The following is an 18062-nucleotide window of genomic DNA, read 5'->3' on the forward strand; positions in this document are numbered from 1 at the left end:
TTGCAGTGTGCGATTAGGATGTACACACATATATACATATACATACACATACATACTCATTCAAAGGGAAAAGACATTTTATCTGATTTAAAAGAAAGGGTTTGTCATCATGCATCATACTATATTAGTGCTAGGTTCTTGCGAATTTTCGTTTCTTTTTTCTTCTTTTTTTTTTTTTTTTTTGGTGCCTACGATGTGTTAAGATACAGTGCTAACAATATCCATCATCCCTATCCTCTACTATATATATAACCTTCTTTCTTCTTCCTCATCCTCCACCTCCTCTTTTTTTCTTTTTTTTTAACTGGGCATCTTTATGCTTCTTTCTTGGTTTGTTTCAAAGAGAAGCAGATAAAAAGGTGATGCCAGTAAAGGAAACAGAGGAAGGCACATGAAAAGAAAGCATATGTAAAGTGTCAAGAAGAAATGAAAAAAAAAAAAATATTAACGGATTTTTATTCTCTCTTTTGGTAAAATTCTTCTTTCGTGTATGGAAAGTTTTTTTCCCCTTTGTCATACATATATGCCAGGTTTCGTAATAGAAAAAAACAAAATAAAAAAAAAATATTTTAAAAGGATTTTCTTTTGAACTCTGCAAGTTGTGGTCAATTTGGGAGCGGACGAAGAAAAAAAAAAAAAGGTCGAATTTTGTTTGCTTATTTTTAAGCTAATTATGTTTAATTTCATTATATGCATTTGGTTTGTCATATATTTTTGTTATTATATCTTTGTCATATATCTTTGTCATATATCTTTGTCACATATTTTTTTCATACTTTTGTCACGCACCTTTTTTTTCCATTTATTTCGTGCGTTTATTGGGATTCTTTCCTTTGTCCAGCTCAGTTCGGTGCAGTTCTTTTTTAATTTTTTTTTTTTTTTTTTTTTTTCTTCCTATTGTCATTTCCCACCAATTTCCGAATTAATCTTAAGAAAAGAGAAGAAAAATAGAAAACATGGCAAAAGTAATATAATTAAAAAAGCGAGTTCTGCTTTTTACATCTCTTTTCACGTCCTTCCCTTTTGTTCCCTTATCTGATCGTATCTTTGCTTTGCTTTTTTTTTTTTTTTTTTTTTTTTTTCAAGCCCTTGTTAAGAAAATAAGCGAAAATGAGGTGGGAAAAGAATATATATGTCACTTGATAAGCTACAACACAGTTCACAGGTGGGTTATATATATATACATATATATATATATATATCCTCCTATGACTTGTAAATTATCAATGAAACATCATTTCAGTCTAGTGGGTAAATGGAATGGAGGTCCAGCGCACACATTTTCACATTCCTCAAGTTAATATCCCAGACATACCACCTTATGATATATGGCTTAAGCACAATATATAGAGATTTTTAGGAACCTACATATGTATAATATGCTTAAGTTTTTTTAAAGTAGCAAACTTGGTTTACACGCTCACAAGGGTGCTGGGTTTGTAAAAGCAAGTATATATGTGTACATGTATATATGCACACGCATGTATATATCTACAAACATGTATATATGTACACACGTTTATATAATGCTTCTCTCTTTTTTTAATTTATACCCATTTTAGTAAACCGAGTGAAAAACGATACAACTCCCCTACTCCCACTTGTATTGCACATACATAGTACAAAAATATAATTTTTAAAAATGTGGTTCCCATTATGAGAAGTTCAGAAATAAACTTCTTGATTATTTGCATAAGGATTTTCTCCGTTTTCGTATATTCATGGCTTGTAGCATAAGTCTTTTTTTTTTTTTAAAACCCCATATGATTTGCTTCAATGTAGGACATGCATTTTCGTTCCTCTCCTCACCCATGAATGCATACATACCCATTGGTTTTCCTTTTCTTCCATGAACAAACATAATATTGTGAATATATAGATATGTGCATGTACGCGTTACGTGCACACATGATGTAAGGACAAAGTGATGTATAATAGATGCATGGATAAGCGATTTGGCATATGTGTATACATGTATATATGTCCTTTTATGCACACATAAACAAATTTATATACCTGACGAAGGGAAAAGACTTTCCTTGACATCCCAAAAAAAAAAGAAGAACGAAATGACTCGACAAAATAATCGTAACACCAAATTGACGCATACAGATAAGACTAAAAATGTGATGTTGCTTGATGAGACAAATGAAAAGAATGTGCTAAAAATAAATGATAAGGAGAAGAACAAGTTGATGAAGTCTTCTTGTTCTTTGGCTATGCCTCGCCCCAACGGATTACAAAATATTACTGGGAATAAGATGCGCAAGAAAAAAAAAGGTTCTAAAAAGAAAGAGGTGGACACGGTGGATACGGTAGATGCGATAGATGCGATAGATTCGATAGATGCGATAGATGCAGTGGGTGCGGTGGATGCAGGGGTTGAGTCGGGATGTGATAAGGGCATAGGTAGCAACCATTTCATTAATGCACTTAATAGCCACAGCAATAAAAATAGTAATAATCGAGAAAAAATAGATTACGACCATGTCACAAACAAGAAAAAGGAAGAAGGGAAAGCGATTCTATGTCATTTGCAGAATAACATAGAACTAGTAAAGCCTTCAAAAGAAGAAATCAATTTAAGATGCAATGAAGAGAAAGAAGCACATAACAACACAGTGTTGTTGCGTAGTAATAACTCTTGGAGGGGAGATCATATCTTAAACTGCAAGTTTAAAAATATGAAAAAGTTGTCTAATGGAGAAGCTAGTCTTAGGAGTAGTGTTCATACTTGTAAGGGAAAAAAGAGTAGCAGAAGAGATGATAATTGTGCAGATAATCAGGGAAACGTGCTATGTGGTACTAAAAATAAAGTAATATTAGACGGAAGCGTAAAAATCGTGAAAACTGAGATGCGTGAATATGTGGTGGAAAATGGGGTAGAAGATCAGGAAAAAAATGCAATTGAAATGGAAGATGCAGAGGAGAATGCAATTGAAATGGAAGATGCAGAGAAGAATGCAATTGAAATGGAAGATGCAGAGAAGAATGCAATTGAAATGGAAGATGCAGAGGAGAAGGCAATTGAAATGGAAGATGCAGAGGAGAAGGCATCGTACGAGGGACGTGCACATGAATTGGGTCCACATTGCTCAACCAGAAAATCGGAAGATGGGGAACTGACCAAGGAAGACACAACGCATCAGCATGAAAAATACAAGAGAAGAAAGAAAAAAAATAAAATAAAAAAAAAAGTTAAGTCCAGTTTATTCAAAAAAAGCGTTTTGTACTCGAATTATGGGGGCCATGATATTCTAAATGTGCTGAACCAAACGAAGTTGAGCTTGAGTTTTTATCAGCGGGAAGTGGACGACTTTTTGAGTGTCATTAGGAATCTCCAAAATATGTAAGTTGGGAAGATAAGCGGCGGGTCACTCGCACGCACGTTTATATGGATATGGGATGATTGAGAGAGTGAGAGAGAGAGAGAGAGAGAGAGAGAGAGAGAGAGAGAGAGAGAGAGAGAGAGAGAACGAGGTGGTGGGAATTGCGCAGACATCCAAAGAGGAAAAGTGGAACAAGGAGTGTGTGTTCCAATTTTAGGATTCCTTTCCAAAGTTTATAAAAAGGAAAAAAAAAAAAAAAAAAAAAAAAAAAAAAAATTTTCCATTTTTCATTTTCTGTGCAAACTTTTCACTTCCATGTGCAGTGTTCTGATTGAACGTGAAAAGTACACTGAATTAAAGGAAATGTTGAAATACACAACGGAAGAAATTGAAAAAGAAAATTCGAGATTATACGAAGAAGTACATTTCTACAAACAAAAATACAACAAATTACGAAGTGTAATATCAAATATAGGCTATGGGATTCTATTCAATACACATAAAAAGGAAATGCCCACATATATCAATAATGCATATATGAATTTTGAAAAATTGTATGCCGATGAGAGAAATGATGAATACAGTACGCAACCAAATGAGTATGATTATGTCATGGTTAATAAGAATCTCGGTTTGACAAATCATAGTGGTTCTAAGAATAGACCTGTTAAGAGGGAGCGCAGAGGAAACTATTCTTCGTTGCTCAAGTATATCGATTTTTGACTGAATGCTTGTGCACCCAGTGGTATCGTACATAATAATATCGCACATAATAATATTGCGTATAAGTAGCATCTTATCTGGTAATATCTTACCTGTTTTTTTTTTTTTTTTTTTTTTTTTTTTTTTTTTTTCTTCCAACGTTGGCACATCATATATTCGCTTACAGTGAATAATGTTCCTTGTTTCATACCCCTTCACGTTTTTTTCGCTCCTTTGCATGTGCGATGAAATGTTTCTATATTCATTTGAAGTTCCACATATCTATCTGTTTTTAAGCTATACACTAATGCATCATTGTAATGTAGTTCAATAACACATATGTTAAGTGTGCGTTGGTAGAATCCAGATATATTATTATTATATACGTTGGATGAACATGTTTTAATACCGTTACACATTTATATTTATATGTAATCATCATCAAGATTGGAGTAAAAGAGGCCTTGTAATTTTTGCAAATAAAAATTTTTGTACTTTGGAGGTGCTAGGAGTATCGGCTGTATATCATTTTGAATTTTTTTAAATATCTGGCTAGCGCAGTTAATGTCTTGATTTCCATACAGATCCTTTTTATTAAATAGGTATCGTTCTTTTCTTTTTCTAAAAAAGTAATTTATGCTAATATTTAATTTCGCATAAGGATAATAAATTTCTCCACTATTGTTTGCGTTATTTTTTTTCTCCTTCACATCAGCACAAGGTTTTGATTGTGTATATTCATTGACACATAATTTTGTATTATGATTGCAACTGCCAATAGATGTGTTATTCTTTCTGTTCATATTGCTATGTTTTTCTTCTATGTTAAAATGCTGCAGATTCGTTTCTGGGATAAGAATGTTAAATCGATTTTTCAAATATTCTTCAGAATTTTCTAAATGGCTATAATGATTGATTAATTCATCCGGTTCCATATCATTCGATGAGCTTATGAATACGTTTGGTGTATTCTTATGTGTGAGTAAATTGTACAAATGAGGAAGTAATCGAAGCTTGCGTCTGTCTTCTGTGTTATGTGATAATGTCCTTAAGGCACGTGTCTTTCTTCTCTTTAGACGCATAAAAAGGTTTAGGGGCACATGTCCATTTGATTGACAAATGTATGGTTTTGCAGTTGCAGTTGCGGCTGCCTTTAGTGTTGATTTTTTTTTTTTTTTCTTTTTTTTTCTTATTTCGAAATTTCCACTTTGCTGATAAATGCGTGATGTGGCATTTTTTCCTTTTCTCTTCGTTTTTTTTGGATGGGAGAATTGTGTACACCCTTCCTCTTTTCTGATATGCAAATACTGATGATAGGACTTATAACTCTTTTTTACATGTGTATGTGCAGGCATATTGTACACATAATGCAACCATAAGGAAGGGATAAACAGAATATCCCCTTGGTATAAATCTGCCACGAATGCAAATTTGTGTATTATTTTTTTCACGATTTTTTCCTTTTTCGTTAATTTTTTTTTTGTCAAAATGTTGAATAAATTGTACGATGAAGAAGAATTGATAATATGAAAATATTTTACAAACTTGGGTGGAATTAATAAAATTTTTTTTCTTCCTTTTACTTGAATTAGAAAATTGTCTGGGATGTCATAGTGCAGCCATATAAAAATATTGGTTTGTCCTATTCTTAAAATGGATGAAAAAAATTCAAATTTATCATGAGGAGGATAAATCTGTGCAGGTAAAAAAAAATTATCTTTGACAAAATTATTCATTTTTTTAATATTCGATACATCTTTAAATTGATTAGTCCCTAATGATCTGTAATAGTAGTAATAGTTTTCACTATCCTTATGTGTATTATGATTGCCATACCTTTTGTTTTCTCTTTTCTCATTTGGAGTTATCATGGTACAATTGAATGGTATACATTTCTGTTTTACTTTCATTTCTCCGTACTGATTAGTGGAATCATCTTTCAACGTCCTTTGTTCATCATTATGTGTTGTGAACTTTTTACTCTTGGGGTAAGTAAATGTATGAAATGTTTTTGTTCTTATGTCGTCTTTTTTGTTATTCGATGTGTTAATCACATTGGTAGATTCATCAATCTCTTTATTTTTTTTCTTCTCCCAAAGGATATCACCTTTGCAGAAGGTTATGTATATCTCTTTTCTACCTTCATCATATCGAAGTGAAAATTTTTTTTTTTTTTTATCTTCTTGTCCAATTAGTTGAATAAATTTTGTTATAGATGATAATGTATAGCAGAAATTTTTGTTTACATTGTTCAAAAATTTGGAATTGCTTATGTGTATGCTTACTTTTGTACTTCCTATATGTTTAATGATATTTCCGTTATTATATGTTTTTATGCATTTTCCAATTTTGTGACTCAAGTTTTTTATGATGATCGGTTCACGTTTTTCATAATAGTAGTTAAAGAAAAAATCAGATGATGAAGAATAGGAATAACTGTCTGCGCCTGTGCCTATACCTGTACCAATACCTATGTCTTCATTTGTGTTTCCCATTGGTAGAGAGACTCTTTTTACTTTTTTTATATTATATTTTTTTATCAGTTTTTCGAAAACTTTTGCTGTTTCTATTTCGTCTTGGTTTATATATTTTATTTTCTTCTCAATCAGTTTGCAGTATCTGTGGAAGTTCTCTGATATGGGTTCCTTCATTTTTTTTTTTTTTTTTTTCTAAGGAGAAGGGGAGAATAATTTACTTATTCAGTTTGGGTATATATATTTCTACAAGTTCGCCTTCTGCTGACTGTTGCGTTTTTTTTTTTTTTTTTTTGCAATTTGGTAACCTCTAGTTTTTTTGAACTTCACCATCTTTTCATTTGTTTCCTTGCAATGTAGCATTCCTTTAAATTTTTTTTTTTTTTTTTTTTTTTTCTTTACCTTTTTTTTTTCAGACTCTTTTAAAACATATTTTTATTATGCGAATTGCAAAGGAATATAAAGGTTACATGCCACAAATGCTTTCTACGTAACTATGCTACGAATTTTTAATATTAAACGCTCGAAAACCGTATAATTGTGCATGTTATGATGGCAAAAGGTACGAAGAAATTAACTTGGAGGGATTGAGTTGTCATGTTTTTGTTAAGAGCATTGTTACATTGCTAGGTGATGGGTCCCGCTTTTTTCGCTACATTTTTGCATAGCCCTCTGTATAGATCTATGCACATAGAAAGTGGATTTTTTTTTATTTATACTTTATACTTTACACATTATGTATTGTACATTATACAGTGTACATTATGAACAATATATTATACATTATAATACATTGTATTTTGTACATTGTTATACTTTGCATTTTTTTTTTTTTTTTTTTTTTTTTTTTAATGTAGCACAACAGTTACACAATAAATGTTTCATTGGAAATTTCGAATGGAACTATTTTAAAGAAGAAAATTTATTCACTGAGGGAATTAAAAGGATAAATTTTATTTTTATATCCATTTAACTTCAAGTAGAAAATTCCTGGGAAAGGTGTCTATGTGAAATTATTTCAGACCGCGTGAGTTTTTAATCCATAATTCATCTTCCTTTATGTAAACAAAATAAACATAATAAGCATAATAAAACATAAAGTCGAATGAGTTTTTCCTTTTCTGAAGAGCACTGTATATCCAACAAAAAGAAAAATGATGTGTTAAAAATAAATGATAATGTACAGATTTACAACGAAGGATATTTCGAAAGTTTTAAATTAGGGACTAACATGGGAAGCATGGAAGGGGAAGAAGTTCATATAAACAAGGCAGTCCACACGGAGACACATAAATTATATCCAAAGGATAATGCAATAGCATTTTCACTATTGAAGAAAAATTCATATGGAAGAATAAACAATGGATGGGGACACGTAACACGTAAGAATTGGAAGATAAATAAAAAGCTACAAGATTTTTGTATTATAAAGAATGTTTTAAATGTATATTTTTTGTTTGATAAGGATAATAATGGGTATATCGAAAAGAAATATGCCTGCTATGTAATTCAAATGATTTACGAAAATGATGTGAATTTTATGGTAGAAAATATTAAGCTAAATGAAGATGAAACAGGAGGTACGAATGAGAACTTACACGAAATTAACAGAAAAGAAAAAGAAGAAAACGATGAAGCATTTTTTTGCACAAAATCGTTTGCAAACTTTTTGCTAATCATTTTAAGGGAAGTGTCGGTTTTTGAACATATGGACGAGTTTATAAAGAAGGAATTTTTTATTGACATTGTGATACAATTCATACGAACTAGTAGACATAGTAAAGGGGATAATGATATATACGGAATGATGAAATATCCACAAAATATGATAACCAAATTTTATAGTTATGTGCATTATTTGAAAAAAGAGGATTGTGAAAAGAAAAAGAAAGAGCTGGAAATTAAAAAAAAGAAGAAACAATTGAAAAGTATATGCATTTTGGATGAGCAGTTAGTAAATGCAGATTTAGATACACATGTAAAATATTTTAACGAAAAAACGAGAAAAAAGTTAGAAAGTATAAAGATGGAAAAGAATGATAAAGAAATGAAGGAATGCACATTTTATCCTGAACTTACAGAGAAACCATTATATTTGTTAAATAAAAAATTAGAAATAAATAAAAAAAAATTAAATGAGAATAAAGAAATTAATAAGAAATATAACCCACTTACCATAACATATGATATAGACGATTCAATTGAAAGAACGTTACATTTGCCAGAAGAAGTTTCTTTAAAAAATCACAATGCACATTTAGCGAAATTCAAAGATTTGCAATATTTGTATCACGAAAATAACACCCAACGAGAGATTGAACTGAAGTATATAATTCATCAAGGACATGTAAATCCGAAGAAAATATATTGGCGTGATACATTAAGGAATAGAAGAGCCATTTCAATTCGAGAATTAGACATGGATCTCTAGAGCGGTCCACGAGGCGTTTTTTTTTTTTTTTTGTGTTTTTTTGTGTGTTCCTGCGTCTGCGTCTGCGTCTGCGTCTGAGGGAGGTTATGTAAAATGTAAACGTGCTTGAAAAAGTAAGAATGTAAATTATTTTTTTTTTATATTGCACCATAAAATATGTGCTAATGTAAATTAAATATAAATTGGGGGAGAAAAAAAAAGCGCCATTAAGTTGGATTTACCTGACTTGTTAAGAAACATTTTGAATGGGAAAGTTGCAAATTTGTGTGTAAATATACACAGCTTGTATTAGCCATATGTAATATTCATGATATTGAGGTAAAGATTTGGTCCATTTGGTCAATTTTGTCGTATTTTTTTTCGTCGTACCATATTTTAACCCTTGTTTGAGTGTTACTGATATTATCACCTTAACACTGGCGAAATTCCATTTTTGGTTTTTCGTTTTGATTTGCTTATTTGTGTTCGTTTATTAAATTTTAAGTGGTCATATTTTTTCGAATGCATAATTGCGGTTACACTTTTTTTAAAAACCCAATATAACTAATAAATATATGAACAATTTGGATGAAACAAAAAAAAAAAAAAAAAAAAATAGCTAGCTAGCTAGCTGGATAGCTATATATTACATATCATACTCTTTGTAATATCCCTTAAGGTAGTGTTACATGTTTGATGATTGGACATAAGTTTATGCACAACAAGACAATTTAATGAAAAAATGTTATGTGATATAACTGGGGAAAATATTGGGGAACACCTTGTATGGATATGCTAAATACTCGTGCTTATTTATGACTATATATATTTATTTAGTTCTTTATACATGAATAATATTAGCACACGGTAAATAGCATGTGTGCGTGGGGGTGGAAAGGTGTCTTTATATACTTAATTGCATATTGTACAAATGACAGAAAAAGAGATGAAAATTGGTCAATTTGAAGAATAAATACGAATTAAAAAAAAAAAAAAAAAAAAAAAAAAAAAAACTCATGGTAAAGGCTATGCTTAGTATTTACCATTCTCGATACTTTGAATTGTTTTTACCTAGGTTCTGTATGCTCTATGGGGGAGGGTATTAGCGCCAAAAATCCTGTTGTCAAATTTACCCCCCCCCCCCCCCAAAAAAAGCGTGGTGCCTACATGTCCGATTCGTCAAAATAGATACAACAGGTGCTGGAGCACCCCTACTTTATCGGCTCCAAAAAAAAGGATAGGGTATTAAATTATTTTTAAAAGGCTTGTAGGTTTTCACAACATATCAAAATAGAATGAAGCAAAAAATTGGTGTATAAACAAGTTTTACACCTTGCCCCCCCCTTTTATATCACTCTTTTTTTTTCTTTGAATTCTACTTGTGGGAAATGTTTCGAGAATTGTGACCAGTTGTTGTAAATTCCGTAAATTGTAAATAGGAAGGAATGCGAAGAATATGGTGGGATGGGTAACACATTCTAGTTATAATTGTAGAAACCATATGGGAACTCATAATAGGGGGAGGGCTATGCATAACTGTGTACAAGTGGATTGGTAACTGTGCTTGCATGCGACTATACATGTATGTGTGTACGTATGAATGTAGATATGCATGAATGTAGATGTGCATAAATGTAGATGTGCATGAATGTAGATGTGCATGAATGTAGATGTGCATGAATGTAGATGTGCATGAATGTAAGTATGTATGAATGTAAGTATGCATAAGTGTGAGGATATAGGGATGTTCGTTTTGTGTACGTATTTACATGCTTCATGTTTATATCCAATCATGTACTTATTGCAGGTATGGTTTATACTACATATGTACATACATGGTAATGCCATACGGGCCTACAATACTGACAAGTGTACGCCTTTTGCATTAAGGAGATGTACTCCTGAAGTAAATTCATGTATATGCATATATTTATATAAATATACATTATATATGTATATATAAACAGAATGAGAGAAAGGGGTTATATATATCTTAACATATGTTGACCATCTCTCCATGATAGAACCCTTTTTGTCATATTAAATGGGTAAAATGTTATTTTTACTTTGATTTATATTGCCTATTTTTACAATTTTTTTTTTTTTTTTTTTTTTTTTTTTTTGCTTTATTATTTTTTTAATTTTTTTGCACGACAATTTAAAAGTGTTTTTTTTCTTTTCTCTTTTTTTCTTTTTCCGTCCTTCACTTTTTAATTTTATTTCACCTCTTTACTCCTTTTTGTTTTATTTTTGTAAATATATATTTTTTTTTTCTTTTTTCATATAATACATTCATTATGTGTTTTTCTGTTCTCTTTTACATTCACATTTTTTTTTTCTTCTTTTTCTCCGTTTTCCTATAAACCTCTTCGGTTCAACCTTTTACGCTTTTTTCCCAAATTTTGACGCCCACATTATGTGAATATTTTTTTTTTTTTTGACTCGTTGGTTTGCCTTACTACGAAGATGTATATGTAACATATATTTATGTTCGTATCCATTTCATTGATGAAAGAAAATTTCTTTTTTTTTCCTTTTTTTTACATTTTTTTTACATTTTTTAACGTTTTCACACATATGAATATTCGTTTTTGTAAAGAACATTTTATGAATAATTAAAAAACTATGAGTTATGTAAATGTACCAAGTGGAGAAACGAATTTGAAGCATGCTATAGTATGTGTTATGTGTATATATTTGTACATTCATATACATATATGCGCACACATAGGAGTAATTTATGTGGCAAATAAAAGCCATTAAACGTGTATTTATATATATGTATATATTTATGCATATACGTAGATATAGGTACATATGCAAGAAAGCAAATAAACGTGCATTCACTATGTAGCTATTGTATTGTTATACATAGTGTTTTAAGTGAAAAACCACGCGAGCTGTTGAATTTTGCTTAGACTCCTAAATTTTGGGGTGTTATACACAGGTTCTCCATAAAATGAGCAAAATTGGACAGTGACCTTATAAATTTGTGATAGAGTGTTTTATAACAATTTTTGTTAAATTGTGTTTTATCCTAATTTGTGCAATAAATTTGAATTATACTTTTTGCTCGATTGGGTTAAAGGGAAAAAAAAAAAAAAAAAAGCAATGCATTGCAACGCCTATGAAGGCATGTATACATTTTCCACACCCACGTGCATATACGACCATCATACGGAGTAAACTGGATCGAAAACGAAGTGACATAGGAAGTTTACTTGAACATTTTAGCAGTATTGCCCTCCGAGGCACACACACAAACATATATATATATATATATATATATATATGTATATATTTACATATATAGACGGTTAAAACTCCTGTAGAGTAAGGTAAAAAATGAATGAGGCAAACAGAGGTGGCCAGGAGGAGAGAGGAAAAAACGATGGAACAACATTCGGCAGTATTGGCAAGAGCGGGAGTATGTATCATAAGAATTCAAACGAGGCTAACAAGCACTTATATAACAATGCCAATTATGGAATGTATGGTTCTTCAGTGAGTGGGCTAAGCGGGTTGCAGAATTTTGGTGGTATGAATAATGCTCACAATGGATACCCAAATGGATTTCAGAACCTGTATTCAAGTGGTGGTTACCAGAATATGGGATACCAAATGGGTAGCTATGCAAATTATCAAGGAAATAACTATCTTTATAACAAGAATGAAAATTATTACCAAAATTTCAGGAGCGACGAGGATAACACAAATTATTATCATCAAAAAGATAGTGGTAGAATGGGAGGAGTAAAAGGAAGTAATAACAGAAATAGTAGTAAAGAGATACAAATAGAAGAGGAAAAGAAGGAGGAACAAAACAAAAATATTGACATGTCCACGAATCCTATGAATAACAGTGATAATTATGTAGAATTATATATTAATAAGGTAAAGGAAATATACTATTTTCACGTGTTCTATCATTACTTAAAATTAGGATATCCAGAAAAAGAAGCTGCAATAGAATCAAAAAAGTACATTTTTTTAACTTTAAATAGATATTTCTTATTAGTTAAGAATGCCATATTATCATCCCCGGAATCTATCAACCAGATAAATAATTGTGTTTCATCAAATTTGTCATATTATCAACAGCAAACAAATTTACAAGAATTTTTACTAAATCAGCAGGTAAATTTGCAGAGTATGAACTTAAGCAATTTGAATATTGGAAATATTAATATACCCTTGACAGATCATGAGAAGTTGGGAGATTTGTCCAAGATAAATTCTGGTTCCCTTGAGGGAACTGAGGGTATAAATGATTCTCATAGATTCAACGGGATTAGTGGAGGTAACAATGAGACTCATACAAATGACAGTAGGGACATGAAAAGTGGAGGGAACTCAAGTAATGTGCACAATTTCAAGGCAGACAAAATTAATAATATGATTGATTCAATTGAAGAAATGAAAAAGTTAAACAAGAATAAAAAAGAAAGAAAAACATTTTCTGATTTAACTCCAGCTGAACAATCAATGGAGTTTCAAAACAATTTAGTATCAAGGAATAAGAATATGAACAATGAAAATTTTGATGAATACAATATTGGTGAAGAAGGTATGGATGTTAGCAATGGTTTGTATAATTCTCATAAAAAGAATAACGATTATTCTTATAATGAAAATGAGGAAACAAAAAAAAAAATCAGTTTTACTTTAAATAAATCTAGAAATAAAATATTCCAGACATATAACAGAATTGGAAATGATCCCAATCGTAGGATGACAAATGATGAAATTCGTGAAGTGAATGAATTGGTTGATGAACATAAAACTAAGGAAAGGAAGATGCACATAAATATGTTAGGTTCGAACATGGGAGTACAGGATACAAATAGTATCATGAGCAAGAGCTTTGCAAATATGATGGCATACGACAAACGAGGAAATAATAATAACAACACGAGTGGTGGGTTAAGTAATGACATGCATGAGAGAAATGAAATGAATGAAAGGAATCAGATGAAACAGTCTAGTGGACTTTACACAAGTGTAACAAGAGAAAATAATACAAATAGGAATTTCAATTATGACCCTACAAATACTCATGAATATGCAGTTGGAAAAGAAGTTGAAGAAGCAGAAGAAAGGGAACAAGGGGAAGAAATAAAAAGAGGAAGAGGAGGAGGAGGGGTAAATAGCAATGAATACCACCAGTATAACAAAAAAACGATGAAAATGAATGATTATAATGTAGAAAACAGGAATGGTGAAATACATAATAGTGAAAGTATCACTAATAATAAATATATTAAAAATGGTATGAGCAATTTTAACAATATGGATAATATGATAAACAATAGTAAGGATAATAGTAATCAGTATAATAAAGATTACAATAATATAAATTGTGGTTTGTATAATAATGAAACTGAACTAAACGCATTTTCCAATGGATTGTATAACAAATGGAATTACAAGGCGAATATGAATCGTGGGAATCGTATGATGAATGGAGGAGCAAATACTACTGAACAGTTTATGCAAAGTAGTAAACATAAATATGGTAATAAGTTACCGAATGAGGAAGAGAATACTCACAAATCCTACATTGATGGTAACATGGAAGAAGAGGAGGAGCAGCAGGAGCATGAAGAGAATGAACATGGAAATGAGAACAGATTTTATAAAAATGTAAGGGATGCAGGTCATGGAATGCATCGGAATAATAGGAAAGAAATGAGTAGTAGTAGGTATAAAATGTACAAGAGTGGTAATAAGGGAGGCCGGAAGGGTAATGATGACGATGATAGAGACTATACAGATGACAATGATGATAACACTAATAAGACCCGAACGAACATAACACGATCGAAAGAACTTCAAAAGGAAGATAACAACGAATTATCTGAAACATGTGACTCGTTAAGAACTTATATAAATAACTTACAAGAGCAGTTTAAACATGAATGCAAGAATAAAGAATTTTCAAAGGTTTTTAATGAATTCTTAAACAAATTAATTACTTGGAATAGAAAGAGGTTTATGAATTCCATGTTTTGGGCTAGCAATACAATGCCAACCAAGGAAGATATTCTTGCTTTGGATGTCTTTTTCTTTCAGCGTAGAAGTAATTTTTTTTTTTTCTTCTTTTTTTTTCACATTTTATATGGGATAGAATTTTGTCCCCATGGTGCAAAGTCCACAGGAAAGGGGTGGGAAACATTTTGTCATTCTGATGTTGTCCGGATTTGAAGCAGCCCAGATTTGAAGTTGCCCAGATTTGAAGTTGCCCAGATTTGAAGCTTCCCCGTTTTTATTGTTGCCCCGTTTTGATGCTGTTTCATTCCCACTTTTACCCTTTTCAGGATGGAGAAAACGATTTTCTGCTGACGGAGATCAAGAGAACAATATGCAACATAACACACATTCTAGTGAGAAAAAAAAGAAATTGAGTGCTGAAGAAATTGAAAAGAGAGATAAGAGATTGGAAAAGTATTATGATACAGGTAAAGGGAAGAAGAATGAACAAACATATAATTCATATTATATTAATTACAATGGAGGAAGTGAAAGAGGACCAGATGATTTCAACAGTTTGGAGAAATTGCTTGATAAATACAATTATTCAAGCTGTTATAAGAACAAGAACTTTGTTGGTTTATGCAAAAGTATTCAGAAGTTTTTTTTTAGGCTTACATCCCTACCAGAGAGAAAAAATGTAATTAAAAAAAAAAAAAAAAAAAAAAAAAAGGTCTATAAAAAAGTTTCATGTTTTAAGGATTGGAAATTACTTCGTGCATCTACTTTGCGTAGCTTTTATAATCCATTTGCATTGTTTACATGTATCGCCTATGCATGTATAAGTGGTTTGTTTATGTGGATTCTGGGCTTGTTCATACGCGTTCAGTGTTTTTTTACATGAGTATCCAATTATATCCCATCTTACCCTATTTTATCCTATCCTATCCTATCCCATCCCATTATGTTGTATTTTTTTTTTTTTTTACCACGACATCTGTACAGGTGAGGAGTTTTTCAGTTCTGAAATGCACGTACGCTTACATCCTGCACAAGTACAACATTGATAGGAACTACAAATACATCAATGAGCAGTTTAGATCTATGCGACAAGACATGAACATACAGAATATTTTTCACGACGATGTTATTAATATATATGAAACGAATATCAGAATATGTATTGTGAATAATGACTTGTTTCAGTTTCTTCAGTGCATTAACAAATTATTTGAGTTGTATAGACGGCTTAACATAAACAAGTCGAAGGTAAAATAATGCTTTTCCTCCTTCATCTCCCCCTCTTTTTTCTCCTTATAACAAAATATAAGAGAAAAGTATGATTGGGAATGGTTTTTTGAGAAAGGAGAGATAAGATATGTGGGAAGATACCTTTTGACTATTTTGAATTGTTGCTATCTCATACAAGCACAGGAGTGTATGTTACATATTTTGTGCATAAATATGCGAATACATATAAATATTTTTTTTTACTGTGTTTTTTTTTTTTTTTTTTTTTTTTTTTTTTCTTTTGTTGCAGATTGAATTTCTATGCTACAAGCTGATATACTTAACTTTACAAAATATGCACCAAGAGTTTCTGGTAGAATATGTGACATTGAGTGATGAAGAAAAGAATCATGAAAACATACAATTATGTTATTACTTGAATGAGTGCATAAAGAATAAAATGTACTTAGTAAATATCAACATGGTTTCGCCATTAGATGATGAAGTAAATCATGAATATATATATTACAGGATTTATGTGAACGATCATATATTATCATATTTGCCCAATCTAATAGAATTAAACGAGAATGCTGATTTGAATGTAAATTTGGATTCTCTAACTGAATTTGTAAAACAGCACAGTGAAGTGAAAACTGAGGAAAATGCAGAATTTCTAAATGAATGTGAAAAAAGGGACCCCATCAAAATGCCATACCTCACAAACTATTTGATTGTTTTGTTTTTGCCCAAGTATAGACTATTGGCTCTTATAAATATATGCATGTAAGGCGTAAAATACGGTGCGCTCGTTGTTTTCCACAGTGCCACACCTGTTTGCATGCATCATGAGGACTCTCCTGTATGCGTGTGTAATTGTGTGTACATGTATAATCGTGTGTGCATGTATAATCGTGTGTGCATGTATAATCGTGTGTGCATGTATAATCGTGTGTACTTTCTGCGTTGTCATTCGTCCGTTAGTCCCAAATAGATGGATTATATTTTGCCACACATCTGACGATTCCCCTAGTAATGTTTAATTTCATGCCAACTCATCACATCTCTCTTTTTTTTTTTTTTTTTTTTTTTTTTTCCTTTCCAGGACTAGTATCAAAGTCAGTATATCCACACTAACGAAACTGCTAAATTTTGAAAACGATGAACATTGCTTAAGTTTTTTGGAAGAAGTTAACACAATTCTGAAAAATAATGAAGTTATTAGTAAGCCCTCGCTGGATAATCTCATGAAATCCCCGCTTCTCAAAAATAAATACATTAATCACATCAGGTGAAGTGTACACAGGTGTGTGTGTGTGTGTGCATAAATGTCCATCTTTTGAAGTGTACACGAGTTCGTACAAGCGTGTAGAGCTCACGTTTGTGTGTGGAGGGGTACAGTATGTTTACACATGCTTATACATTGCATGTAATATATGTGCCCATATGTAAAATGTGCAAACATGAGCTCACTTTTTTTTTTTTTTTTTTTTTTAACATTTACGCAAAAGTGCTCTGATTATGTAGTCTCCATTTTTTGGCGATTTTTTCGCAACATTTTTCATCATTCGTGCAAGCAATTTATTTTATTTTATTTTTTTTTTTTTTTTTTGTATTTACGCCCATACAGACGGTATAATTCACTTGTTACGTTTATGTACGTACCAATATAATAAAACAGAAAGACTTGTCTTACCCGACTAAAATTAAATTAATATCCCTAGCTTACTGAGAATATCTCATAGGGGGGAGAAGATTTGTGCAAATTTGGAAAGTTATATTTTTTTTTTTTTTTTTTTTTTTGCTTTGAGATAGAATATATACTATTATGTACCCTTTCACATGGAGTGTAATAAAACGTGTGAAAAATGTGTAAATCTGAGTTTGGCAATTTTTGAGGTAAAAAAAATGAGAATTTTCTGTTAATTGGTTCGTTTTTGTGTTTTT

At 31.2% G+C, this 18062-nt stretch overlaps 4 protein-coding genes across 4 annotated transcripts; 3 read left to right on the forward strand and 1 right to left on the reverse strand.

Annotated features, from left to right (window-relative positions):
* Window positions 1-2069: 2069 nt before the first annotated feature.
* Window positions 2070-4052, forward strand: PGO_114450 (hypothetical protein, conserved; the record flags this gene model as incomplete). Its single annotated transcript, XM_028688779.1, has 2 exons — window positions 2070-3349; window positions 3653-4052. The coding sequence occupies 2 exons, from the start codon at window positions 2070-2072 to the stop codon at window positions 4050-4052; spliced, it is 1680 nt and encodes a 559-aa protein (XP_028544580.1).
* Window positions 4053-4456: 404 nt separating this feature from the next.
* PGO_114460 (hypothetical protein, conserved) lies at window positions 4457-6682 on the reverse strand (the record flags this gene model as incomplete). The annotated part of the gene is made up of 1 exon (XM_028688780.1): window positions 4457-6682. The coding sequence occupies one exon, from the start codon at window positions 6680-6682 to the stop codon at window positions 4457-4459; it is 2226 nt and encodes a 741-aa protein (XP_028544581.1).
* A 928-nt stretch (window positions 6683-7610) lies between these two features.
* On the forward strand, window positions 7611-8936 carry PGO_114470 (hypothetical protein, conserved; the record flags this gene model as incomplete). The annotated part of the gene is made up of 1 exon (XM_028688781.1): window positions 7611-8936. The coding sequence occupies one exon, from the start codon at window positions 7611-7613 to the stop codon at window positions 8934-8936; it is 1326 nt and encodes a 441-aa protein (XP_028544582.1).
* A 3324-nt stretch (window positions 8937-12260) lies between these two features.
* PGO_114480 (hypothetical protein, conserved) lies at window positions 12261-17410 on the forward strand (the record flags this gene model as incomplete). The annotated part of the gene is made up of 5 exons (XM_028688782.1): window positions 12261-14994; window positions 15233-15585; window positions 15891-16154; window positions 16426-16901; window positions 17221-17410. 5 exons carry the CDS (start codon window positions 12261-12263, stop codon window positions 17408-17410), a joined length of 4017 nt encoding a protein of 1338 aa, XP_028544583.1.
* Between the last annotated feature and the right edge of the window lie 652 nt (window positions 17411-18062).

Source organism: Plasmodium gonderi, assembly GCF_002157705.1.
Source record: "Plasmodium gonderi DNA, contig: Chr11, whole genome shotgun sequence".
Classification (NCBI taxonomy): Eukaryota; Apicomplexa; class Aconoidasida; order Haemosporida; family Plasmodiidae; genus Plasmodium; species Plasmodium gonderi.